The following is a 27,369-nucleotide window of genomic DNA, read 5'->3' on the forward strand; positions in this document are numbered from 1 at the left end:
TACCAGCCTCTGTTTCTCCTGCCAAATGCCTACCCCTGGCACAGTCAGTTGGTTTGCCACTAAGGACCTATTTCTCTGGTTCCTATCAAGCAGCTCAGCTGAGCTGCAGCTACCCAAGCAGAAACCATCTGGCTCTGTGCAGAATCGACATCTCTCTGACCCTGGTGTATGCCACTCTTGGTGCTTCTTGACACTAAAACCTGAGCCCTATAATAATATGCACTCTTCTCTCTCTTTGGTGTTTGCTTTAAAATTTTCTAATTTGGGGTAAGTTCGTATTGCTTTTATGCTATTTAATATTTTACTGATAAAATTGAAAGCTCTCTACTGAAATAGTATGATGAGGCAAATTAATTTTGAATCAGCAAGCTTCCTTATTGCAGCAGTTCATGCTGTGTTATCATCTGTTCTCAAAACAGATACCATGAAATAACAAATTCTTTAGAGGTGAATGGTAAATGAACAATGTTAGTGTATTTCAATTCAAGAATAAAATTTCCTGTGAGCAAATGGAATCTTGCTCTAATAATATAAAACACTGAAAGTCCCCTAATTCTGCATGCCACTTAGTGTGTAAAACACTTTGAAGTGAAACAAGCGTGTAAAGACTAGCCTTCCAACCTACTAATAAGGCTGTGGGGAAAAGTGCTGCCTCTCTGAAATACGCATTAAAAGATACAAGAAATGACATGCATTTTGGACAATCAGACTATCTCTTATTCAAACTAAGATACTATGATGAAAGAAAGCAGAATTGGCCCTGGGGAAAACAACATAGACCTTTTCAGAAAATGGCATATTTGAAAAAATCCTTTACTCTAGCACTTCCCCTTCCCAAGGAGGACAGAGAAAATTGTGAAAGACTAGTAATGCTGCTGAAAACAACTAGAAATGCCAGATAAAATTTTAACATCTTCTGTTGAAAGGCACTAAAGATCTGGAGCAACTTAAGATGCTATAAGGAAGGAAGTGCTCAAAAAAAGGGATGGGAGTATGTCAAAAGAACACAGGAGTCAACTTGAAGGAACTCCTAATTGCCAAAGTTGAAATGATCTGAACAAGAAAATAAATGATAGCATTGGACTTTAACCCATAGAATAAGATAAATATCCATGAGTCCACACTGATATAAATATATAGTTGAATTAATAAATAAATGGAGGAGGGCACAACTCTTTCTTACAGGAGAAATTCAATTACCAAATGTGGAAAAAAAGAGACAAACAGGAAAACCACCATTTGGCAAACACTACAGTAATAAGTGTTGCAGATAAGATCCAAAGATGGATGTGAAAATAGAAGACTGAAAGAGGAGATTTGCATAGTATTGAATTATCTCCCTACAAGATATTAATTTATAAAGAAAAACAGTTTCCATGAGAAAACCCAATAGATACCACCTTAACCAAGTGATCAAACTTAACGTCACCAATATCAATATTATCAACTCCTCAATAAGGCACAGTAAGAACAACACATCGTTTCTACAGTATTCTGGCCAAAAATGAATAACCTCATTCTAATCATGAGAAAACATCAGACAGATCTCCATACTGCGGGACATTCTGCAGAATAAGTGACCAGAGGACTTAAAAAGGGTCAAAGCCATTCAAAACAAGGAAAGCCTGAGAAGAACTACCACAGGTTGTAGAAGATTAAAGAGAAATACAATTAAAGGCAAGGAGGACCCTGGAAAAAGAAAAAGAACATTAGTGGGAAAACTGGTGAAATTCAAATAAGACCTGTTGTTTGGTGAATAGCATTTTCCCAGTGTTAATCTACTGGTTTTGATAAGTGAACTACAGTTATGGAAGATGCTAACATTAGGGGAAGTTGGGTGAAGGCTATATGGAAATTCTCTGTACTATTTTTGCAACTTTCTTATAAGTCAAAAATTAGTTCAAGATAAAAAGTAAAAAATAAAGACACCAGAGAGCTGGCGAAAAAAAAAAAATGAGGACTAGAAGGGCCAAGATTCAAGAGAAGGCAGAACCACAGAGAGGTAAGGTAATGTCACTTTCTCCCTGCGAGTATCTGCTGATTCAGGGCTGCTGCTGAGGGACATAGACCAGCAGAGCTCTGGCAGCCTTGCGGGGCTCGAGAGATAAGAACAGGACTAGTTATTTGCAATACATACATGTGACAAAAGATACATATCTGAAATACATAAAGGCACTTACAAATCAACAGAAAAGCCAACTTAATGAAAAGGGGGGGAGGAGGCAAAAAATCTGAACAGCCACTTAACAAAAAGAAAATATCCAAATGGCCAATAATACACAAAACGATGCTCAACTTCACTACTGATCAAGGAAATGCAAATTAAAGCCACAATGCAGTACCATTACACACCCACCAAAATGGCTAAAATGAAAAAGACAGTCAGTTAAAGTGTTAGTGAAGATGGGAGCTACGGGAACTCTCATACATGGCTGGTGGGATTGTAAACTAGAATAACCACTTGGAAAGCTGTTTGGCAGTATCTACACACGCCCTACAACCCAGTGATTCCACCTCTAGGTATATATCCAACAGAAATGTGCATATATATATATATATATATATATATATATATATATATATATATGTATGTCGCCAAAAGATATGTACAAGAGCATTCATGGCAACACTATTTATAAACTTAAATTTCCATTGAGTAAAAGGGATAAATGTTAAATATACTGTGGAATATCTGCATAGTGAAAAACTATACAGCAATGAGAATGAATGAACTATAACTAAATGCAATAGTGCGAATGTATCTCACAAACGTAAAGTTGAAAGATAAACCAAACATAAAGGAATTCATAATATATAATTCTAAAGTTAAAAGCAGGCAAAACTAATTTATAGAATTACAAATCAGAACAGGAGCTGCCATGAGGCAGTGGATGGGAGGAGTGGTAGTAAGTACAAGAGGGAAAAAGGAAGATTTCTGGGGTACCGGTCGTTCTCATTCTGGGTCCTGGCTACACGGATGTGGTCTGTTTATGAAAATTTATACAGCTGTTCACTTAAAATGTGTGCACTGAATGTGTGGTATGCGTCAATTACTAATATAAAGCTTCACTATTATAAGTAAAAAATTAAAATTTCTTTAAAATATAACCATCAGGAAAGCTCCTGTAAACTAGATTACAGACATTATGAATGGCATTTCAGTCAGCACTCAAATAAATATTTGCCAATGGAATATCTTCATTTCGTTGAAGAGGATTCCAAAAGATCATCTTAGCATTGTAAATGCTGAATTCAGTAGAGACTGCAACAGTGATAGGTGATCATTTATATTATTAACTGTGGCTTTTAAACAACTGAACTCTAAAATAAATAAGCAATCAAATTATTCTCTTCCCTTGTAAACAACACCAGCAATATACTTGTTAGAAAAGAGCACGATCAATTATAAATGAGTTTCAATACCTGAGGCTGAGCTCTGACTGCCGGTGGATGAAGAATCGCTTTCTTCACTAGAAGACTCTGAACTGCTGTCACTGCTGTCCGAACCAGAGGCAGAGGAGTCAGACTCCGAGGAGGAGGACGCAGAGGAGGAAGAGGAGGGGGAGGATTTATTTGGTTCAACATCTGGTTTTTGTGCCACGATGACCTTTGGTGTATTTTTGAGATGCTCACGCAATTCATCCCTAATTAGAAACATAATCTCTGTTAGATTCTGCCTTGAAGGCAACTGTGAGATAATTCTGTAAGTTGAATAAAATTCTGATAATAATTCTTACGTTAAACCTCCAAGACCTATAGAAGTAAAGAAGTTGATGGCAAACCGAGTGTTTCTTGGGTTATCTCGGGGTAATAATCCTTCAAAGAATGGCTGTAGAGTTCTAAAAAAGAAAAAGAAAATGAACAAAAGAGGACAGATTGCTTAAATATAAAAAGGCAAAATCCTTATACAGTCATTTTTCAGATTTTCTATATATTAAATTAGTAAATGAAATACAAGCAAGTGATTTAAAAATCATTTATCTGGTCAGGCTGCATGCTATCTAAATGAGTGGGGTCAAGTCATAATTTACTAAAATTAATTTCTAGGGATTTCTCTGGCAGTTCAGTGGTTAGGACTCAGCGCTTTCACTGCCATGGGCCCTGGTTGGGGAACTAAGATCCCACAAGCCGCGAGGAGAGGTCAAAAAAAAAAAAAAATTAAATTGATTTCTAGAATTATACAAGAGGAGGTTTTTTAAAAACTTTCTTATACACACACAACACTCAGAATAGATATACGTATATAACACATATAAACCTACATATACATATGTATATTTATTATATGTGAGTGTATGTACAGAAGAGTAAAAAACAAAACAAAACAAGCCTCTTCTGTTGTACATGCAAACACGCATGTATACACAGCACTGTGGAAGGTACTGGAGGAGGGGACGAGCAGTCAACAAAAGAGAAATCAAGGATGAAGACTGTAGGAATCACTGTTTCTAAGGAGGGGGAAAAATAGAGAAACATTAACAATATAATGTGGTTTTGGACATGTGGTTTTGAGTGCTACATTCAATGCACTAAGCTGCAGAGTTAGGAAAAACCATTCTTCATAGAAAAAGGTAACTTAATGTAAGAGGAACGATTAATATGAGTTTGCTGGATAGAACAAGAGAAGGAATTCCCAGCTCTGGAAACAGAGGTAAGGAGGCATGAACGAGCCAGACTTGCTTAACAAGCTGGGCAGCGTTGGTGCAGTGCAGCCGCAGCGCGGCTTGCTGGAGAGGGAGTGCGTGAGCCTGGCAAAGTAGATAAGGACCAATAAGTAAGTATACGAAGCTAAGAGAAGCGGATGGATCCGCCCAGAGCATGCAGAATCCAGGACAGACCTTTAGCGAACACCGGAGAGGCAGGCTGAAGGGGAGAGAGAGGTTGGGAGGAGCAAGGCAGAATGAGAAGAAAGTGAGGAGCCCATGAGCAAGTGGGCAACGGTGTAAGTGAGACCAAGAGGTCAAGAGGCATGAGGACTGAGAATGACTGCGGGACTCGGCAGGTGGTCACTGAAAAAAATCTGGAAGGATTTCAGGAGTGTGAATGGAGTAGAAGCCAATGTGAGTGGCAATGGGCAATCTGAATACACAGGAAGTAAGGAAGCTGGGACAGGGATTCCATAATAGTCCTGGAACAAAGCCCTAGTTCAGCGTAATAATTTCAACAGTTACAGGACTGATATTCACTGGTATATGTTCACAATCATCCACTGATAATATAAAAAATTATCATTCTTTGGCTCAATATTAGGGTAAAAATGAAAATAAAACTACAAATACTCATTACTGGGAAACTCCAGTGAGCATGCAAAAAAATTTTGTATGTTCTAACTAAACTAAAAGAGGCATTAATTCTGCATTTTCTCTACTTGAACTAAACGATCGTTAAAAGTTTCACCTTGTCCTGTGCCACACAGAACATCAGAGTCAGAGCAGTGTAACGGACAAAGAATGTCCTAAGGACTTAACTTGTATTTTTACAACTAAGGGTGAACTTACGGCTGCTAAAGTAGGGGAAAACCTCCGAGGGCAGTAAGAATAAAAAGTGCTTAATAATAAACTTACTCATCCTTTAATCTTCCATTAAGTTTAGGAAGACCCATGTATTCACACAGTTCTTGGAAAAATATTTTCACAAAAATTCTACTGGAGGACGTAGTGGTTTCTTCACTCAGCTTTATGCATTCAAGAACCTGAAAATTAAAATTAGGAAACGATAATTTTATTTTGGTGTTCAAAAGATGAGACAAAGTGACCAATATCTGTAACTTTTAGTGTCCCTTGAAATTAACGATTTGTTCTCATCTGCAGTTAGAATTATCTCTAAATATCTTCCCTTATGCTGATACGCATTATTACTTGGGAAAGTTTAAGACTGCTTCTCTATACAAATTTCCAAAATGTTAAGACGCTACAGAAATAGAGTTCATTCTCTTTCCCGAGTAATGTGCTTTTTATAGCAGGGAGGAATACTGTCTTGAGCATATAATGCTAAGATTACTAGCTCCTAAAACTCACTCATCAAAACATGGGTGTATGAGGGTTTGGGGCAAAATGCCACTTAAAGCATCAAGCTACAGTTCTGTCCAGCACTAGAGTACACAAGAAGAGTAAAGACGAAGAGTGATGGCTTGTTCTGAATAGTTAAAAGATTGTGATAGTGAGCTTACTGAAGCTCACAGAGAGAAATTTTAGGGTAAATAAAAATAAAAGCAACCTCCAGTTTTTTAGGGATGTGTTCCAGGAGCTCACTTATTTCAATTGTTTAAAACTTTGATTTCATTTTCCCAGAGAAGGGAGTAAAAACAAAGTAAAAGTTATGATTAGCCTGCTGGGTTATTAGCTTATAAATGCCTATTAAAGTAGCTGGACACACTTAGTACTTAAAGTATTACAAAAATCTATCCAACATTTATAAGCTCAATGATGCTGCTTCCTTCTACCATTGGGTTGTGGTATTCTACAATATGATCCTCTTTTTTCTTCCTTCTTGGATATAATTTCTTTCCGATTTTTCAGTTCCTTCAGCCTAACCTACCACTTTGTATTTTGCATTATTACCTTGGGCATCTTACCTCTTCTGTTATATGGTACTAAGCTTCTTGAAAGCAGGGACCATATACAATTCATTTTGGATGCCCAGTGTCTCTTTCTGGGCACAGAGTTAGTGACTAAACAAATGGGTGTTGAATGAATAGTAATTGTACAATTAAGTGCCACCTTAATGAATGCAGTTCAAATTCCAACCCCGTGTACATTTCCCCATCGAGAATATCTTTCCTTGTTCTAACTATGACTACAGAAGCTCCTCCCTATCACTTACCCAACTTCAATGCCTGCTAAGAAAAATACATCTTGCCCGAACAGTCATTTCTCTCATGTCCTTACCAGAGGAACTATTGACAGTTACTCCGTCAGGAAACAGGCAGTAACTCAGAGGCTTAGGTGCCACCAAACTATTGGTGTACGTGAATATGAGTGTGCACACATGTGTGTACACAGAGAAGATGAAAATCTATATTTTCTCTGAAAACACTCCTAGCCATCACTATCAAAAAGCACTGCAATGTTTGGACTGTTAATATCATCCAGGATGGTATTTCTTACACTCACACATTATTAGGTTTTCTTTTTTTAAAAAAATTAATTAATTAATCAATTTATTTATTTTTGGCTGCATTGGGTCTTCGTTCTTGCGTGCGGGCTTTCTTTAGTTGCGGCAAGCGGGGGCTACTCTTCGTTGCGGTGCGCGGGCTTCTCATTGCGGTGGCTTCTCTTGTTGCGGAGCACGGGCTCTAGGCATGCGGGCTTCAGTAGTTGTGGTGTGCGGGCTCAGTAGCTGTGGAGCACAGGCTTGATTGCTCAGCGGCATGTGGGACCTTCCTGGACCAGGGATCGAACCTGTGTCCCCTGCATTGGCAGGCGGATTCTTAACCACTGCAGCACCAGGGGAGTCCCTACTTAGTTTTTTGATCCCATGTTATATGAACACAACCTCAAAGATTGCCATTATAGTAAAAGTTTGCTCCACATTTCATTTTAAAGTACATTTCCTACATAGGAAAAGGATGGCTATGTTATACTTAATATCTATTTCATAATAACAGGGGATTAGGAAAGAAGTACAAATATTGACCCATCTACTTACGCTCCATGGAAGTGAATCGGTGTATAAGAGGTGAGCAAACATCTTAGCAACATTTCTCAATTTGTTTGTTTCCAAGCGATGGATGGTATCATATTGTTCTTTGAATATACTTTCAAAGGATTCCATGTATTCTTTTTTTAGCATGCAAAATCGCTAATAAATTAAAAATAAAAATGTCAATACCATTATGAGCATATTAAATACTAATTTATTCAATCAAAAGTTAATAAATATTTGTATATCATATCACTCAATCTTCTTGTGCTGTATAATGGGATGCTCAAAAAAGAAGTTAATATATATCACCCCTATCTACCTGGGATTTATATGCTAAAACAAAGTTATACATGTAGCTGACCACAGACACACACATTTGTATAAGATAAATGTACTTCTCTGTGGGTTGAGTTTGGACTCAAAAAGTTATTTTAGCTCATGCTTTATTTGTGCTGCCTGAGCATGTACTTGACTTCAGAAACTGCTGTGACATTTTGAAAAGAAAGCATTTAACTGTCCTCTTTGGGAAATTTTACAAAGCATGTGGAATTTCTCAAAGTTCTGGAAGAGTAATACGTAACGTTAAGGCACTACAAAAATGAAGTGGGAAAGGAGGAAGCTGCAGAGAGTGGGAAACCTGTGGAAGGGAAGAACAATTTGCTTTCAGCAAAGATATGTTATTATATTAGACCAGGCAACAAAGCAGACACATTAATTCACAATACTCATGTTAAGAATTACCCTTGTGATTTCATCAAAATCCAACAAGAAAAATGAGGTTGGAACTCACCCCAGCTAATAAGCCAAAAAATTTCTCATATGTCCTTTGTTGGGCACAGCAGTCAAGTATCATGTTGCAGAGTTCTTTCTATTTGGAAAACAATTACATTAATGATTCAAAACACAGTGAATCCATGCTATATGATAATTTATCAATATGATAGAGACAGCCTGAATTTTTAAATAAGGTTTTAAAAACACAAAACTCTGTGAACTTTAGTTGTGAAGACAAAACAAAAAATTCAATCTATTCAAGCCTATAGTTTTTTAAAGTCTTCTGTTTGCCTGACAGAAATTCCATAGTCATTTATGCTAATTAGATTGATTATAAAATTCTAAATTCATATAAGTATGAACCACTTCATGAAAACCTAGTATAGGAAACAGATACATCAAAAAGAGACTGAATATACTGTATTCTAAAAAGATTCTACACAGAAGTCTTTTAAATATAGATCACCAATATGACATATAACAATTCAGTTATACATCTTCCAAAGATTTAAACCCAATTATCAAGGAATATATTTTGTTAGTATGGAAAAGGCAGAACACGGTGAGTCTTTACAGAAGCATACATGGGCACAGCTTCAATGTTAATGTAAATGACCCTCTGGCTGATAAAGAAGAAAATATATTTAAGAGAGCAACAACAAAAAAAGACATTTGTGGCTAAGTTTTTTAGCCTCAAAATAAATGTTATACATATAGATCTGTCAATAGATGAATCTCTATAAATAGATGGAATCATTTCATAACTGCTATAATAACACACTGTCCAATCAGTTATTTATGTGCCTTGAAAACTCCTTTGCGAAAATTCTGTTGAACAAAGAAATGCAAGAATAAATCCAGGATCAGGAAATACCATCATCACAAATGACTTATAACAAATAAATATTATTTACTAATTCCTGAAATAACCTTAATGAAATATGTGTTGATTACAGAAATTTCATAAATGAAGAAACTCAGGAAATATGGACAAATCAATGGAGACAAAATGAAAAAAGGCATAACCCTACCCCTAACCCTGAGCACTGCTGTGGAATTAACTAAATATATTTCTCAACAAAACATTTCTTATCAGAAAGTTTAAAATTAGTTTTTTTAAATACAGTAACTGCAATGTATTTGCTTTCTATAAACAGAAAGCAAGCCTATAAAATATAATGTATACATTTCAGTTCATTTTTACTTTTATTTAATTTTACCTTTATATCTTCAATTAGGAATTTTGACACTTTTGTCACTTGATAACATTTTGTAACATTTTGTCACTTGATATAATAATTACTAAGATACAACCTAAGCAATTATTGTAAATAATTTTAAAAATGAGGTCAATATGCATTTACTGCAAATATCTATGTGCAAGAGGAAGCAAGGGAACCCTGAAGAAGCACAGAACAGACACTCTAGAACTGTGCTGTCCAGTATGGTAGGTCCTAGCAACACATAGCTATTTAAATTTAAATTGCTTAACATTACATAAAATTCAAATTTTAGTTTCTCAGTCACACTAGTCACATTTTAAGTACTCAAAAGCGACATGGGACGAGTATAGTGGCCACTGTACTAAACGGTGCAGAATATGAATATTTTCATCACTGCAGAAAGTTCTATTGGACAGTGCTGTTCTAGAAGCTGATAATTCACTTATAAAACTATCTACTCAAAGGCCTCCCTTCACAATATAAGATTATTTTTAGATGTAATTATATAGCTAGATTATTATTATTTTTTTAAAGATTAGTCACGAGTTGCCTCAATTAAAATGTTTATAAATGTCTAAGTTCTGAAGAGATGTACTTTGTCAAAATTTAATATAGTACTAAAAACTTAAATGAGGCTTTTCTGAGTTCTGCCATATAATGTTAATTTGATATATTAAAATGCATTTTCAACTTCTTCTACCAACACTGTATTTTACAATAACATAACAGATAATCAGGTTTTAAACAATATAACATGGTAATATGCTGATAGCATTGCTAATAAAGTCAGCACTACCTGAAAAACAAATTACTTTCTTCCCTAGACTAAGTGCAATTACAAGAGTTATTCCCTGTGGCATAAAATAATTAAATATTTTAACATTTTAATTAAATACCATAGTGATTTTAGGAGAGTCTTTTGAGTGCATGAAAATAGATGCACTAAGACACTCTTCCAAATGTTATCAAAATATGTTGAAGTTAAGTTCTAGAACAACTATCCTCTAGATTAATATTAATAAAATTTATAATGACTTAATTGTATTCCTCAAATAATGTGACAAGATCATACTATAACTTCAGTTTCAATTATAATTTTAAAGGTTAATTCACTAATTTATTCCCTTATAATGACAACACATCAAGTGCCCCATAATACAAATAGGTATACTATTATTAATATACCAATAAATAAACTTTAAGAGGGAAAAAATAATTTTTTTAATTTGAAAAGAATAATCTCCTCTCAAAATTCCATACCATGGCATTTCAAGAACTAATCTATATTCTTGAACAAAGGCTGGGAAACTTTTTCTGTAAAAAGCCAGACAGTAAATATTTTAGGCTTTAGTGGCCATATAGTCTCTGTTGCAAGTAGTCAATTCTGCTGCTATAGGGCAAAAGCAGCCACACACAATACATCAACCAATGGGCACGGCTGTACTCCAATAAAACTTTATTTGCAAAAAGTGGGCAGTGAGCCTGGGCCACAGTGTGCCCATCCCTGTAATAGAACATATTTAAAGCCTTAAGACAAAGGACTTCCACTTAACGTTAACTTAGCTCAGATAGTCAAGAAGATCTTTTAGAAGAACTAGAAACCAAACAGCCTAGTAGAGCTGATACATTCACTCTGCACCTGTCTACTACATGTAAAGGAAGGTGTGAAAAACAAAACCCTGAAAGCCTTGGCTCAGGTTCCAAGGATCTAAAATCCAGATGGACTGGGAATAATATACATAAGAATACAACTAGAAAAAAACACCCATCTAGTCTTTATTATCCTTGGTATTAGGGTTCCATGATACTTTGAATAGTGAAGTATACTGAGTTATAAGACTAACTAGTTATAAGACTAATGGGCTAGGGTGTGGAGAAAAGGGAACACTCTTGCACTGTTGGTGGGAATGTAAATTGATACAGCCACTATGGAGAACAGTATGGAGGTTCCTTAAAAAACTAAAAATAGAACTACCATACGACCCAGCAATCCCACTACTGGGCATATACCCTGAGAAAACCATAATTCAGAAAGAGTCATGTACCAAAATATTCATTGCAGCTCTGTTTACAATAGCCAGGACATGGAAGCAACCTAGGTGTCCATCATCGGATGAATGGATAAAGAAGATGTGGCACATATATACAATGGAATATTACTCAGCCATAAAAAGAAATGAAATGGAGGTGTTTGTAATGAGGTGGATGGAGTTAGAGTCTGTCATACAGAGTGAAGTAAGTCAGAAAGAGAAAAACAAATACAGTATGCTAACACATATATATGGAATCTAAGGGGAAAAAAAAAAAAAAAAAAAAGAGGTCATGAAGAACCTAGTGGCAAGATGGGAATAAAGACACAGACCTACTAGAGAATGGACTTGAGGATATGGGGAGGGGGAGGGGTGAGATGTGACAGGGTGAGAGAGTGTCATGGACATATATACACTACCAAATGTAAAATAGATAACTAGTGGGAAGCAGCCGCATAGCACAGGGAGATCAGCTCGGTGCTTTGTGACCACCTAGAGGGGTGGGATAGGGAGGGTGGGAGGGAGGGAGATGCAAGAGGGAAGAGATATGGCAACCTATGTATATGTGTAACTGATTCACTTTGTTGTAAAGCAGAAGCTAGCACACCATTGTAAAGCAATTATACTTCAATAAAGATGTTTAAAAAAAAAAAAAAAAAAAAAAAAGACTAATGGGCTAAGGGGGGGCTAAAATGTACTTTACGGCCAGCTGAATCCCTGACACCTTGCAGAGTGCCTGACATACAGTATATGCTGAATACATTTTGTTAAATGAATTAATGAATGAAAAAAATGGTACAGATTCTTCTGTATGCAATTAAAGAAATGTAACAACATGTATGGTGATCTTCACAACTTCTACGACAAAAGAATGTTTTAGTGCATAAGGTAGACGGACCAGGTAATTCATTAGAGAACAAACTTCCTATTGTATTTAAGTCACCATTTGATTTATAGGCAACCACTCAGAAATTTGTGTAAAGTGTGGTGGTTCAGAGAGACCTCCTCCTTTTCCCAAAGCCAAATCAAACAGCCAATTTAAGTCACTGGAATGAGTAGCATATATGAAGCACCTCGGAACTCCTAAGTTTTGAGTTACTTTAAAATTTTAGAAAACCTGCATTTTAAAAAATGAGTATTCAGTACTGAGTTACTGTTTCAATTCATGAAACCTATTAACCATTTTTATAACCAGTATGTATTTCCTAATAGAAAAAAAAGTATTAACTTACTGTTTGACCCTCAGGAAACTCCATTTTCAGCAACTTGTGAGCACACTCTTCAAAATCTAAACTGTAGAGATAAAATGGTCACAATAGTTAGGTTAAAAACCTGCAGCATATTTAAACTGTAGCACTCTTTCATATGTAAGAATCTTATCTTAATAATTGTTTTAAAAATTTTTTTTACTATAATTTCCTATTACTGTATTGTATATATAAAAAAGACATAGTTCTTAACTCTGCAAATAATGAAGTACTGATACATACTACAGTATAAAATGGACGGACTTTGACTTATGCTAAGTGAAAGAAGTCAGACATAAAGACCACATACAGTATAATTCCATTTATATACAATGTCCAGAATGTGCAAATCCATAGACACAGAAAGCAAGCAAATTTTTATTACACTGCTAAATATTTCCACTTCTCCTGATCCAAGTCAGGAAGAGGTAAAAGATGTTCCAAGAGCCCAGCATGACATCCAGTGCTTAATCACCACCTTTACAAGTTATCTTGATTCATACCCAAACACAGGGCTTCTATTGTACATTATATAAAAACTAAGTATAAAAATAGTAAATAACCAAAATCACTTACAAAGAAAAAAATTTGTTTTTATACAACACTTATATAAATTACATGAAAAATATTTCAATATGCTTCACTTGAGAGAATTATCAAACTCAGTGTGAACTTGATTCAGGAATAATGCTAATATCTTTTGATAACAGCAGTATAAAATAATCACCCACTGAAATATAATGATTATGAATTTAGTTTTATAGTTCATCTCTATTCCTCAGCTTCTGTTACTTATTGGGTTTCATAAACACAAAAGGGGTAATAATTCAAGATGGTAGAATGGAATTTCAAAAAAACTGAAAAGAAAAAAAGAAATCTATCAAGAAAGAGCTTTCATAACAGATAATATTAAACAATATCTAGCCCTAAGATTAAAATAGTTGACTGTAGTTGATAAACTTCAATAATATAGCAATACCAAAAAGTATTTTAAAAGATGTGACATTTTCTAGTTTTTATTTTTTTAAAAACAGAATTAGTACTCAGGAAGAAAATCCTGTAATTTCTGAAAAACAAGTCAAGTAGGTCATGGAAAAATTTTGCAACTTTCCTTTTATCTAGTAAGTGAAGAATAAGGGAGAAGGTATGACAGTCTATTTCCCTTGTTCCTGTTTTACTTTAAAAGTATTTGGTGACTCCTTACCATGATTGTTTTGAAGTTGCACTAAATGTAAATATTAAATGAATTAAATTTGCTTGATATTTTAAACGAAATGAATTCCAGGTTTAACACAAATTAATAGTGACTGAGGGAAGGGGAAAGAAAAAAGACTTTACACAATGCCAGTTTTCAAGCCATGCTTACAAATGGTTTGTTGATGTCTCCAATCTAAGAAACTTCAAATTGTTGAGGACATTATAGTCCCACCTCCCTCTGATGCTACAGCTTCAACATCACTTAAAAGCAAGAACAACCAGGAAAGTCTAATTTTTAATAGCAAAGCTAGTTGTGTTGTTTTATGTTTCCATAAATAAAAGAAGACTGTTTAAGGAGCCAGAACATTAAGAAGAAGATCAGAGTACTGTTGAGGTCAGTCAACAAGTCTAAAAGGAAAGAAAGTATAAAAATAAAATCCCCAAATAGTTCAGTTGCCAGAACTTGGTTTTGTTCAGAAGATTTCCAAAAGTGAACGGTTTATATAAATAATCCAACCTCCTCTCAAGATAACCACTGGTGTTATGTTAATGTATTATTTCTAGAATCTGCCTACCTATTTGTATACTTAAGATAATGCTACCAGCATGGTATTATATAGTCTATATTATTAGTTTTTATCCCCACCTAACAATAAATCAGACCACTTGCCCACATCAGTACCAATGCTCCATTAACCTAATTTTCAATGGTGGCATAAATTGAACATTTTGATTATTCATACTGGGCAATAAGATTCTCTCTCTCTCTCTCCCCTCTCTTTTTGCTTTGAACAATTCTGTGTATAATTCTCTGTCAATATGTATTTCTTTAAGAAATATAATGAAAAAGAAGGGTCAAATGGCAATCAAACTAAGCCATTGATTCATGCTACCAAAAGGCTTTCCATAAAGAATGCACCAATTTAAATTTCCACCAGTAATCTTTCTGTGTATCTAACTGAACTCATCATTATTACTGAGTCCTGTTGCTTTAAAAAGATAAAGTAAACCACTTTAGCTGTTTTAATGACCAACATTACTTATTCATCTAGAATAATATTTGTTTGGTAACTTTTTTACATTTTATAATGCCATTACATGAGTCTCCCAACCAAGTCCTCTAAACACCTTTTTATCAAAGTTGTGTTTACTTCCTAAAATTATTTTTACTAGGCATTTAGGGGCTGAGACTCTTAGCAAATAACACATAAGACAGTACTTATTGTACTGTTACTAGAATTGGTGCCGCTATATAATAGTGTCTGTCACTTGTCTAATGTTTTAGTTTTTCAAATCTTTTTGTGTGATTCAGAGGTTATCAAGGTTAGATCGCTTAAAAAACAAAGTTTCTTTTAAATAATAATTCAAAGAGCTCCACTGTGACTCTTCAAAGTTTGTGTTAATAGCAATATTAAAGCAGTGAATCTGCTCTTTACAACTGTTTACTATTGAATTCCTAAAAAAAAGGACAAACAAATAAAAGGTCAAACTCTAAGAATAGCTACTTAAAACAAAAATTTCTCACTTTTAAGTTTGTATAAAAAAACATTTAATAGTTTTTCCTTTCATGTGAAAGGCAAAGAAACATGTAAGGGTAAACCAAAAAAATTTCTTAGCAATGTTTTGTTGTTTAACATTTCTCTTTTTGAAGACGAAACTAAGCCAAAAAGTTTTCAGACAGACTGAAAACAAGACGACTCCTACTTATGAATCATTTTTGCTATTACATCATACTAAATGGAAATATACAAAACCTAGTAACAAAACAAAACAGAGAAAATATTCCTTCTCCACTGTAAAATATACACGGTGCCCACTAAATCAATAGGCTGATAACCATTCGAAACAACAGATGTACTAAGCATTTAATATGTCCATTTATTTCTCTTTAAAACCAAAGTCACTGCCTTCAAAGGGAATAGGTTGTTTTCATGGCATCATAGTAGTTCTTGCTTAACATTACTTCAAAGGGTCCTTAAAACCTTCCTAATTCCTACTTCCATTCATATTCATTTCCATCTGCACAACAAATCAGTGTCCAAACGTCATCATAACAGTGTTTCTCTGCTTAGAGCCAGAGTTAGAAACCAAATTAAAAAAAAATAAAACATTAAACTTCCACTACACAATTAAATACTCTGCTAACTCTGTAATGTAGAATTGTTTTCAGGTTATTACTGATATTTAAATATAAGAAATGACATAGCTTTAAAAAGAAAAACATTTAATTACGTAACAGATAAGTAAAGACAATTTACTCTTGAGGTGAAGAACCAACAGTAGGAATCTATTAACTGGGGCTTGGGATGGGGGTAGAGGCAAGTAGTTTGAGAATCCCTGCAATAGTATCTAGTTTTCTGTTATCAGATTCTAAAAATCCCATCTGCTTGCCCATCCCCTGTCAAAAATAAGGATCAACTGATCTACAGTATCTTACCTTGACTGAATAGCAAGATAAATTGTACGACGAAATGAGACTAGATTAATTTCTGTTTTGTCATGAATAGTCACCGTTTGTCCTGAAATTAAACATAACCAAATTATAAAACTACACAAATAAATGTGAAGTGAAAATATATCCCTGTATAATAATATTTTCATAATCTATTTAGAATCTATGAGTTTAATAATAATAACACTCTCTTCTACAGTATAAGTTAGTATTTACAGAATTCAAAGTAACTATTTCTAGTCTTTTGCCATATCTTAGAGTATTTTAATAAGTTTATTCAGCTCAAAGAAGTCCAGAACCAAGCCAGGAAAACTATTTTTGTTTCTGTGTCACCTGCTCATTTAGACATTATAAAAGGCTGCACTCATGCTGTTGTTTGGTAAAACATTATTTCCATATTTATAAACCGTTATCTTGATAATTTGAAAGAACTGTAACTTATGGGTAGAAATTGTTTCAGAGAACACTGGATCATCATGACAGGTTTAATGGGTCCAATAGAAATATGAATATTTGTTAAAATTTTCTCTTACCTAATGCATGAAAACTTTCCTTATAAACATTTAATAGTTTTTATTTGAATAGTATTTTCACATTAAAACAAAGAAATGCTAAAGTTAAATGTAGTACATGGTTAGGAGATGTTTTAAATGAGGAAGACACTGGAAAAAATCAAACTCATTTTTATAAACTATGTTGTAGAAGAGCTACTATACTCTAAGACAGAACATTACGCCCTAAAAGGGAAAGATATACTTTTAATATTTTCAAATATGTAACGTAAGTAAATATTGACCAGTGTATGTTCTGACGTTTTAACTGAGACTTAACCAAAGTAAAGTTCTGAGTTTATTTTCCTGTGAAATAATATAATCAAAGCTGAAGAGGAAGAACATCATGCCTGCTTCTGTTCAAATATAGCTTCGGGCCTCTCCACTCTATTTTTCCAACATAAAGAGCAAATATCTAGTCACTCTCAACTGTTACATTCATGCCAGGGTAACATAAATCACATGCCCTCAACATGAATGTACCCTTTTCAGAGTTTATAATCAAAGTCATAAAATGTCAAGTTAAAATTATGTTGATATTAAAAAATGAATTTCCTTGTTTAATACTTTCCAAGCAGGGTCTTCCAACCTTGCCAATACTGGTACTTTGCTGTGGGGGGCAGTCTTATGACTCACAGGATGTTTCACAGCATCTCCAGCCTTCACCCATTAGATGCCAGCAGCATTGCTTGCAACCCTCCACAGATTAAGAACCACTGTTTTAGAGGACTACAGTAGATTACCTTGGGAGTATTTTACAGTTTTATTTGAATAAGCTATACTTTTACCTTCTTCATCTTCTTCTCCCTCTTCCTCCTCTTCTTCCTCCTCCTCTTCACTACTCCCAGCATCTTGGTCTGTGTTTGAGTCACTATCTCCTTCATCAAGAATTTCTAAAAGAACAAAGATAGGTTTAGGAAAATATGAATGAGCAAGGGATACAAATGCATCTCTTTCCAAGAAGATAATTCTCAGTTCATGCAACCCATAGTGGTGTAACAGTTTATCAACCAGCGAAGATGATCACACAGGCCTCATGTTATTCCCTGAGTATTCAGAGAGCATTGTAACTAATTTGACTAGAGAAAGCCGTATGTGTAATTCTTCTGCCAGATAGAAAGTGGCCATGAAACAAGCAAGGGATGAGAAGAACAAAGAAAAAGCAGATGAAGGTTTTCCAAAAGAGCAAGAGCACTGGAACAATAAACTAGGCAGAGAAGTTAGCATATTGGAGTCAAAATATTATTAGTTCATCATCAGAAAGAAGATAATCTATCGTAAGAAGCTAAGGCTAGCTATAGAAAACAAGAATTTAGGCTAAGAGTGTTTTTTGAAAGACAAAGAATGGAGAAGAAAAAAATCGTGTAATTTAGCATTCACTTTACATAAATAGTGGTGAGATTTTTATTAAAATGTATACTTATTAAATAGAACATTACAATCAGTCCATAGACTTTCCATATGTACAATAGAAACGGAAGTTTAAAGGCCTTTAAGAAAAACTGGTAAGATGAGCACTTCATTGGAATATCATTTCTTAAAATACATGTCACGTTAAGAACTGGGCGAAAACAGTGATGTAAATAAGAGACTACATAAGGCCAGTCATCATGTTAATAGTAATAAATGACAAAAACTAGAATCGTATTTTGCCCAATGGTATGTGCTCTATCTGTCTGACAAAGATTTTACAAACCTAGACAACAATTCACTTTTGCATTTTTATTATAATCAGACAGGACTTAATATAGTTTTGGGGTCAACTAAGTTTTAGGAAAATTCTAATTTCCTTATATTTAACCAAGTAGTATACATCAGGAGCCACATGTAATACTTAATGTTAGCAGAGAACTTCCTACTGTGAGAAACAAATCATTTTACAAAAATGGAGAGTTGTCATTCAGCCCTTAGCTGGCAAACAAGTCTCCTTGAGAATATTTCTAACAAATTGTGACTTCAAGAAATGATCTGAAGTGTCTAGTTTATTATGACATAATGTGGCTTAGACAGACCTTTAAAAGAGGAAACTGTTTAGTATTCAATAGTAGGAAGACAGGCACTCCTGCTGCTTTCCCAAATGCTGTAAGACCTAAAACACAAGTACACCTGGGTCACTCTAAGGTGCTAATTACTAAAGCTGTGCCCACTTCCTCCTGCAGCTATTTTTTAATGTCAACTCTAGAACATTTTCTGAAAGAATTAAGGTCAAATGGATTGTCTAGTCATTTACATCATCCTCTCCTTATCTCTTCACTTTAAGATCTACTTACTGAAATCACTTAGGTCGTGACAACTGGATTTTATTAACTGAATAAAGCAGTGGTTTCCAAGCATGGTCTGTGAGTCCTGGGGGGAATCACTGAGACCTGTCAGGTAGTCTGTGAGGTCAAACTATTTTCATAATAATACCAAGATATTATCTGCCTTTTCACTGTGCTGACATCTGAAATGATGATGCAAAAGCAAGAGGGGTTAAAACTTGCTGCATCCTGAGCAAAATCAAGGTATCGAACTGCACTAGCAGTCATTGTACTCTTTACTGCCACACTATTGTAGTAGGGGAAAAAACACACACACAGTTTCATTTAAGAATGCCTTTGAAGAAAAAATATAAAATTATTAATTTTGTTAAATCTTAGCCCTTGAGTATTGGCATTTATAATAGTCTGAGTAAGAAAATATGGAGTTCATATATAGCACTTCTGTTAAAGACAAATGTACAATGGTGGTGGCTATCTCAAGGAAAAGCACTTGTGTGACTGAGTTGCAAGATGAATTAGCCATATTTTTCATTTTTACTTGAAAGAATGGCAGACAAACTAGAGTTGTTAAGTATTTACCAGACATTTTCTCAAATATAAACAAAGTGAGACTATCATTTCAAGGTAAATGAACACAGGTATTTTCAGGTATTTGCCACCATGATCAAATTCAGAGTTTTCAAGAGGAAATTAGAATTTTGGAAAACTTGTATCCATCCCTGTGAGCTTGACAGCTTCCCAATACTTAGACTTTTCTGATAAGACAGGTGGTAATATGAATAAATGTGATTTCTTGACATTGTATTAATGTGTCAATTTAATTTTGAAAATGTTAACATGTTAATACTTGGAAGATGTGAATGATTCAGTGAATCAGTATTTTCCAAATGACCAATGCAACGTGTTATGAAATCACACATGAGTAAAAGATCCATTCAAAGTGACAGGCCAATGGATTTTAATGTTAACAAAGTATGAAAATTCGTGGATATTGTTTCAGGTTTCACAATGCAATTAAATCATTAAGAAGCTACTAGCTATTAAATATTAATTGGAATAGTATTAAACAGAAATATACACAATTATAATTCTGAAAAGGCTATTAAAATACTCCTCCCTTTCCAACGACGAATCTGTGGTTAGGCTAAATTTCCATCATATATTTCAATCAAAACAACCTACTGCAACAGACTGAAATCAGAAACAATATGAGAATCCAACTGTTTCCTATTAGGCCAGACATTAAACTGCACAAAATATATAAAACATGCCATTCTTTTTCTTAAATTTCTTTTTGTAGTTATTTTCATAAAAACATGTAACTTATGCAAATATGTACTAGGTTTATTATTATTTTGAAATGATCTAATATTTTTTATATTCTCAGTTTTAATTTCTAATAAGTAAATGTCAATAGATACAACTCACATAAACAAAAGCTCTTTGGAGTCCTCAATAATTTTTAAGAGTGTAAAGGGATCTTGAGACCACAGAGTTTAAGAAATGTTGTAATAAAGTACAACTTTCTTGGCCAACTGCCAAGAACCTAAAGTAATGGATGGGGAATTCCCAAGTTCAAAAAACATAAATAAATAAACAAAACCATACCAGGTATAATAAGAATTCCACAAAATCATTTGCCATCTTTTAGGGAGACAGTAGAAAAAGAAGTTCATAAGAAAAGAAGAAAATGGGTTTAAGGGGTTTCTCTATGTTTGGAAACTAAATTTATTAGAGAAAAAGGAATCTGGCTGTTGCAGTGAAACCCCCCTAGGAAAACAGCAACTAAAGAGAGAAACCTATTTGCTGTACCAGATTTTTAGGATAACGTATAAAATTGGAAGCTTCTTACACCTTTACTCTTCAACATTTCACTTCTAAGCGTGACTAAAGCATAGAATGCAGCAATGACAGAGTTCTATGTCTCTGCTCTCTCTTCCTAGGAGCTTTCACAGCTGCAAGTATTTGTCAGGTAAAATCACAACTCAAGGGAAATAAACCCATGAAATTATTATATAATTATAATATATAAAATAATATATATAATTATGTAACAGAATATAATAGAATGATATCAGTAACTCTGGATATTAGCTTTAGAAGAAAAATAATGACACACATGAAAAAAAACCAAAAAAAACCCCCAGAACCAGTGTCTAAATACATGCTCTGTGGCAATATAAAACACTGTGTTTTATTTATCCTTACACAAACAAGTAACATTTACTCTTACATCAAACAAGTAATTTGTTCTAGGTGACTAAGCTAGTAATGGCAAAAACAAAATACAAACCAGTATGTGTACAAAGTTAGTGCTTACAATATACTAATGATGTACAAATGATAAAATAATCAATTTATCCATTTATTAAGTATATTAAATACCAATACCATATCTAGCACTGTGACTGATCTTATCAGAAAAATATCAACCTGCCCTCAACAAATAATGAAGTATAGAGCTTTATAATAAAGTACAGCACTGAATTGAATATTAAATTGGGTGGCAATTTAAGTTAAATAAAGGCCATTGGTAATACATGAATATTTCTTAAGAGGGATGAAGCTTAAGAGCTGCATAATTAAATAGAAAGAGGAGAGGGAAAATGAGTTAAATAATTTAGAATGAACTAATACCATGGATAAGCACTAGAGAGAAAAATAATGCATGGGCAAACAGTGAAGAGAATGGCTTCATAGAGCAAAGATTTCGATAGGTGGCGGTCAGTGATCTATACCATTCTATCAGTACTATATCGTTACATAAATTGCTTCTACTTATCCAAAGGAAATTATTTTGAAAAATTCTACATACCCTTCTTAATAGTTTTGTACTTCTCTTCATTCTCCATAAAATTAGGATCCATCTTGAAAACATCTCAAAAAAAAAAAATTAAAAGTTAAGTTAGTGTTTATTTTCTATGTTTACATTTGTTTGTACTCCACTTCCCAACGCCCACCCCTGACTTACTAAGAACATCTTCTGGATTATAGTCATCTTCCAGAGGGAGCATATGCGTGAACTGATCATCTTCTTCAACTAAGTCAAGTCCTTCTAGGACAACAGGGTGGTCCTTGAATCCATCCTTCCTTACAGCAAACATCACTTCAATCATATACTGAACTCTTTTGTCAATTTCAGACTCATGGAGAATGTTTCGAAGGCGTTCAAATATAGCTAAGTTAAACAGAAAGAAAAGAAAATAAGCAATACATATTACAATACTCAAATAAAAGCTCAATATCAAATCAAGGATATATACTTACCATTGATTCCTCTTGGTGACACTTGTGTTAATTTGAGACCACATTCCTTAAGAAAACCAATAGCTACTTCAACACTATCATCTGTTGGTCTTTCCAGGAGCAAAGTGAGCATTTCTAAGCATAAAACTTCATGAGCCTTGAACAGAATGAAGACACATAGAACAGAGAAAATGCTTTTACATATATTAATCTACTACTGATGGTCATTTTAAAAATTAGTAAATCTAGCTTTTGCAGTGATAATATTGTACATATGATGAGCAAAGATTTATAATGTACATAAAAATACTCCAAGTATGGGATACAATTTTTCTTTCACTTCCATTATGCATCTGTTAAGAATTTTCTGATGATTTTTTTCGAAAGTCTTAATTTACTATACTGAATACAATTATATGATTTATCTCCAGAAGAAATATTCTTTTTATACTCTCTATATAGAAAATATATATTAGCTATAGGAAATGCCATAATTAACCTCAAAATATAAGTTAAAAAGTCATTTACTAATTTTTAATCTGAGATATTTTCATAATTACTATATGAAGAACAGTAACATGATTCTTTTTATATCCTTCTCCATGACCACAACTCTATATCCATTTCCCAATTCATTCTCTCAGCAACTCTGTTAGCAAATAGTTCTTAAGTTACATGAATACTAATTTTCTCAGAAAATATCTTTCCAGTAATTTATAGCATACAACAACAGTTTTGAACACTTCTATTTTTAATTAAATCAAACTCTACACTGGCCATGGTCAAAATTTAGAATTTTATAAACAATGCCAGGTAGAGAGGGAATAAAGTTCTACTGACAAGCTTTGCTGTAAAAGAAAATGGACTTAGGAAGCATGTTCAAAAGACCATATATATGCCTTTTTAAAACTAGACTCTTATTTGAGATGGAGAGAGACAAAGTCCAAATCTCAACTCAGGAAAATATCCTCTTACATTTAGCACAACATCAAAAATACATACTGCTTTTATTTTGGGAAGGCAGGCGAGGCTGAAGTCTTATGTTAGGGATAAGAAAACATTGCCCAGTACCACAGTTTGGAAGATGTAAAATATTTATCATTTTAACTGGTTTATGTCAATTCCAAAAATATCTCCAATATAAGTGTAATATATACTCAAAAACTGAAACATAATATCTGTGCTGTTATAGATTATGAAATTAGGTTTACAGACATGTGAAATTAAGTTTCCATGGTCTTAAGTAGAAAATTATCACTGTAATAATATGACTAGGTTAAAATCTAAAAGGTTTCTTAAAGTGAATAGTGGAAAGAATTTCATATAGGAAAAAATTAAAATATTATTAAATGTTAGAGAAATAAGATTAAGTGTGACTTCAAAATTCTTCCTTCTGTATAGATATAATTTAAAAAACAACAGTATATATCTGAAGGAAAACTGTGAGTATGAACAAGAGCAATTTTACTATTTTCACGTTTAAAATGAAGCTAAATCAAAACTCTCAAACAGTGGAAGAATACAAAATAAACACAAAAACTAAATAATAAAATGATAAATATCTGCATTTAAAACAGATTAAAATTATTTAATCTACAATATTTTATAAACTGATTCTAAGAATATATGAATATATGCATATACTATGTAGTTATATATATGAATATACACATATACTATGCAGTTCTGGGGAATAGCATTCTTTTTAAAGAATATCAGCTATTAGGTTTTCATGAACACTTAGGTACAGGGAAAAGAAGAAATAAAAACTTTTTAAATAAAAACACATTACACGGGCTTCCCTGGTGGCACAGTGGACAAGAATCTGCCTGACAATGCAGGGGACACAGGTTCAATCCCTGGTCCGGGAAGATCCCACATGCCACAGAGCAACTAAGCCCGTGCGCCACAACTACTGAGCCTGTGCTCTAGAGCCTGCGAGCCACAACTACTGAAGCCTGTGCACCTAGAGCCCGTGCTCCACAACAAGAAAAGACACTGCAGTGAGAAGCCCGCGCACCACGACAAAGAGTATCCCGCACTTGCTGCAACTAGAGAAAGCCCGCATGCAGCAACAAAGACCCAATGCAGCCAAAAATAAATAAGTAAGTAAATAAGTAAATAAAAATTAAAAAAAACAAAAAACAAAAAAACACATTACACTCTTTGAAGGAAAAATGTGTAGTAAAGTAACCATGTTCAGTATTAAGAGTTAGATAAATTTGATAAAACACTTGTTCTGGGTTCCTCTTTATATTAAAAAATGCACTTATTATAGTTCTAAAATTAAAATATTCAACATACTTTTCCAAAGGACTATAAATCAAAACAAAGATGTCACTGAAGTGGCATCAAGCCTGTGGTCTAATGCCACTGAATGGAACCAAATTTTGAAAATAATTACTTACCACATTTTGGTTAATAAGATGTGCCACAAATTTTGAAGCCGTCAGACAAAGTGGCTGAAAAGAAAAAGTAGGGACAAAGTTAATCTATAAACTAAAACCAATTTTCATTTATCTACAGAGTCTACAGTTCACTTACATACTCTCCTTAAAATATGTAACACGCAAGGTAATTTTAACTTGTAAGAAAGTTATAAAATAAAAACTAATACATATGAAAAAGTGCCATTTCTGGATCAACAGTTACAATTCAACAGTTAAATGCCATCATTTTTGCTGCTCATTATCAGAGGCCAGGAATATTTACTAGAAAAAAGGTCTCATGAAACATGCAATTTTAAAAAGAATTCCTACATAGAAATCAACATTGCTCACTACAGTTGATACTGGTTTATTAGTCTGCCATGTGTAGCAGTCTACTTACAAGTCCATTATATATACCTTATCATTTCTCCGATAGCCTTTTCGAAAATTAAGAATTAGCCTTTTGAGGATTAATTCTCCAATTTGTGGAAATTTTGAGTTGATAATTGCCACTAATGCTGCATAAACATGGGTGAAGATTGGAGAAGCACTCTGTGCTTGCAAAACGGATCTGGATAGCAGGCCTCTGATTAAAAGAGAAAAGAAAAGGAGTCAATAATAATCACCAGTTTAATTAGAAGGAAAAAAAACTCAGTTAAAATCCAGCTATATTACTCCTCTGTAAATCATCATAAAAGCTAAATCAGGACTAAATTTTCACCGCTCTTATCTAGGGGAAGAGTTTGTCTTACTAATAAATAAAAACTGGTTTTGAGGGAACAATTTTCAATTTGTACATATATAAAATAGACAGATTTAATACAATATTTTTTTCAAAAAATTTTCTAAGTATAATTTCTTTTTTCCAGCTCCTGTTCATTACACCTAATCATGAATTTGAGTTTTTAACTTCTTGTATTAATTTGCTTAACTTTATCAAAAAAATGAAGGGAGAAAAAACCTGCTTCAAAAGTACTGAACCTAAAGTAAAATTTCCACTATGGGCCCATCATTCATATAAGTTAATTCTGGGATTAAAGACAAATCTGGGCGGTTTCCATCTTTAAAGATAGGTGTAAGTCTATTGTTCTTGAAAATAAAAGTGGAAATATGGAATTCTCCTAAGAGAGATAAAGACATAATCAAAGCACTGCAAAAATAACGCTAAAACAAGGACAGGAAAATAAAAGGTTCTACCTTCTAACTCATTTTGAAATGGGCATGTTTCTACATATATTTGATAAGAGGAGAGATACAAAGTGGGCTAAATGAAGAGTTATTTTTAGAAATGTAATGACAAATAATTAATTATTGGATTGTCAAAAGGCACAAAAACAATGTCTTCATAGTTATCAGGTTTAGGTATGACATCTGAATCACTAGAGTAGAAAATGAGAAAAGAGAATTCAGCTTATAAACTGTAAGATCTTAATCTACCCTTCTCTGAGTCTGTTCTTTCTGAGTAAAATGTGAGAGGTCTTCCCTACCTCGGAGGACAGTGGCTGCCTCCTGGTCACCTTACTAACTCCCACAACCTGCTACACCTTACTTTATATCCCCAATGTTTTGAGATGATGAATCAAGGTCATATGAAATGACATGGGAAAACAGCCCTCAGATTTTAAAATAATAAATAGAATATAGAATATGTCTATTTCCTGACCCTTTAAAATATCACAACTACTTAAAAACCACACAGAAAATGGTTGTTATTCCCTTCTGCTTTTCTAAAATTTATTACTAATCTTTCTCATTTCGTTCACATTCCCACTTTACTTTCATTAGAAATTAAACTGGTCTGAGGTAGCACTTTACGTATATATAAAAAAATTAAATGTTTATTATTCCTCATGAGTTTAAAATTATTGGAAGTATTCAGTAAACAAATATATGTGTAAAAATTATTATGTGACATCAAAGCTTCTCAAAAAGTAAAAATTCCACGTAATCTCTAACAGTGGCGTATAAGTTATTTGTTAGTAGCTTACATTTTTACAGGAACTGTATTTTAAATATTCCTTGAAACTTCCTTTGAAATGAAGTAGCATAATAAATCAATGATTATTATTCATGTAGATATTATGTTCCTTTGAAAAAGTGCTATGAAATTCTACAAATAAAATAGCTGATGCTTACCTTCCTCTAACTATATTTTCTTGAAGAAGTTCTTGAATAATAATACCAATATTGGAAATGTTGACTTTGTTGATCAGACCATTGATGGACTTCTTTAGGGCTTCCCAGCTCATCCTCTGGTATGCTAAGCTAAAAAGAATTGATTTTAATAAAGAGGAAAACTTACTCAACAATTACAA

General features: G+C 33.7%; 1 protein-coding gene across 4 annotated transcripts in view; it reads right to left on the reverse strand.

Annotated features, from left to right (window-relative positions):
- Nucleotides 1–27,369, reverse strand: part of CWC22 (CWC22 spliceosome associated protein homolog) — a 64,242-nt gene that overhangs the window by 1,779 nt on the left and 35,094 nt on the right. For all 4 annotated transcript variants that reach the window (XM_061185488.1, XM_061185512.1, XM_061185505.1 and 1 more), the window contains 14 exons: nt 27,191–27,319; nt 25,472–25,640; nt 25,034–25,087; nt 22,647–22,782; nt 22,351–22,557; nt 22,195–22,257; nt 17,907–18,011; nt 16,553–16,634; nt 12,904–12,964; nt 8,435–8,512; nt 7,648–7,800; nt 5,565–5,692; nt 3,738–3,839; nt 3,424–3,644 (listed from right to left, as the gene is read on the reverse strand). In XM_061185488.1, coding sequence (XP_061041471.1) covers nt 3,424–3,644; nt 3,738–3,839; nt 5,565–5,692; nt 7,648–7,800; nt 8,435–8,512; nt 12,904–12,964; nt 16,553–16,634; nt 17,907–18,011; nt 22,195–22,257; nt 22,351–22,557; nt 22,647–22,782; nt 25,034–25,087; nt 25,472–25,640; nt 27,191–27,319 — 1,688 coding nt within the window. The remainder of the gene's footprint in view (nt 1–3,423; nt 3,645–3,737; nt 3,840–5,564; nt 5,693–7,647; nt 7,801–8,434; nt 8,513–12,903; nt 12,965–16,552; nt 16,635–17,906; nt 18,012–22,194; nt 22,258–22,350; nt 22,558–22,646; nt 22,783–25,033; nt 25,088–25,471; nt 25,641–27,190; nt 27,320–27,369) is intronic.

This window comes from Eubalaena glacialis, chromosome 1, assembly GCF_028564815.1.
Source record: "Eubalaena glacialis isolate mEubGla1 chromosome 1, mEubGla1.1.hap2.+ XY, whole genome shotgun sequence".
NCBI classification, from domain to species: Eukaryota; Metazoa; Chordata; class Mammalia; order Artiodactyla; family Balaenidae; genus Eubalaena; species Eubalaena glacialis.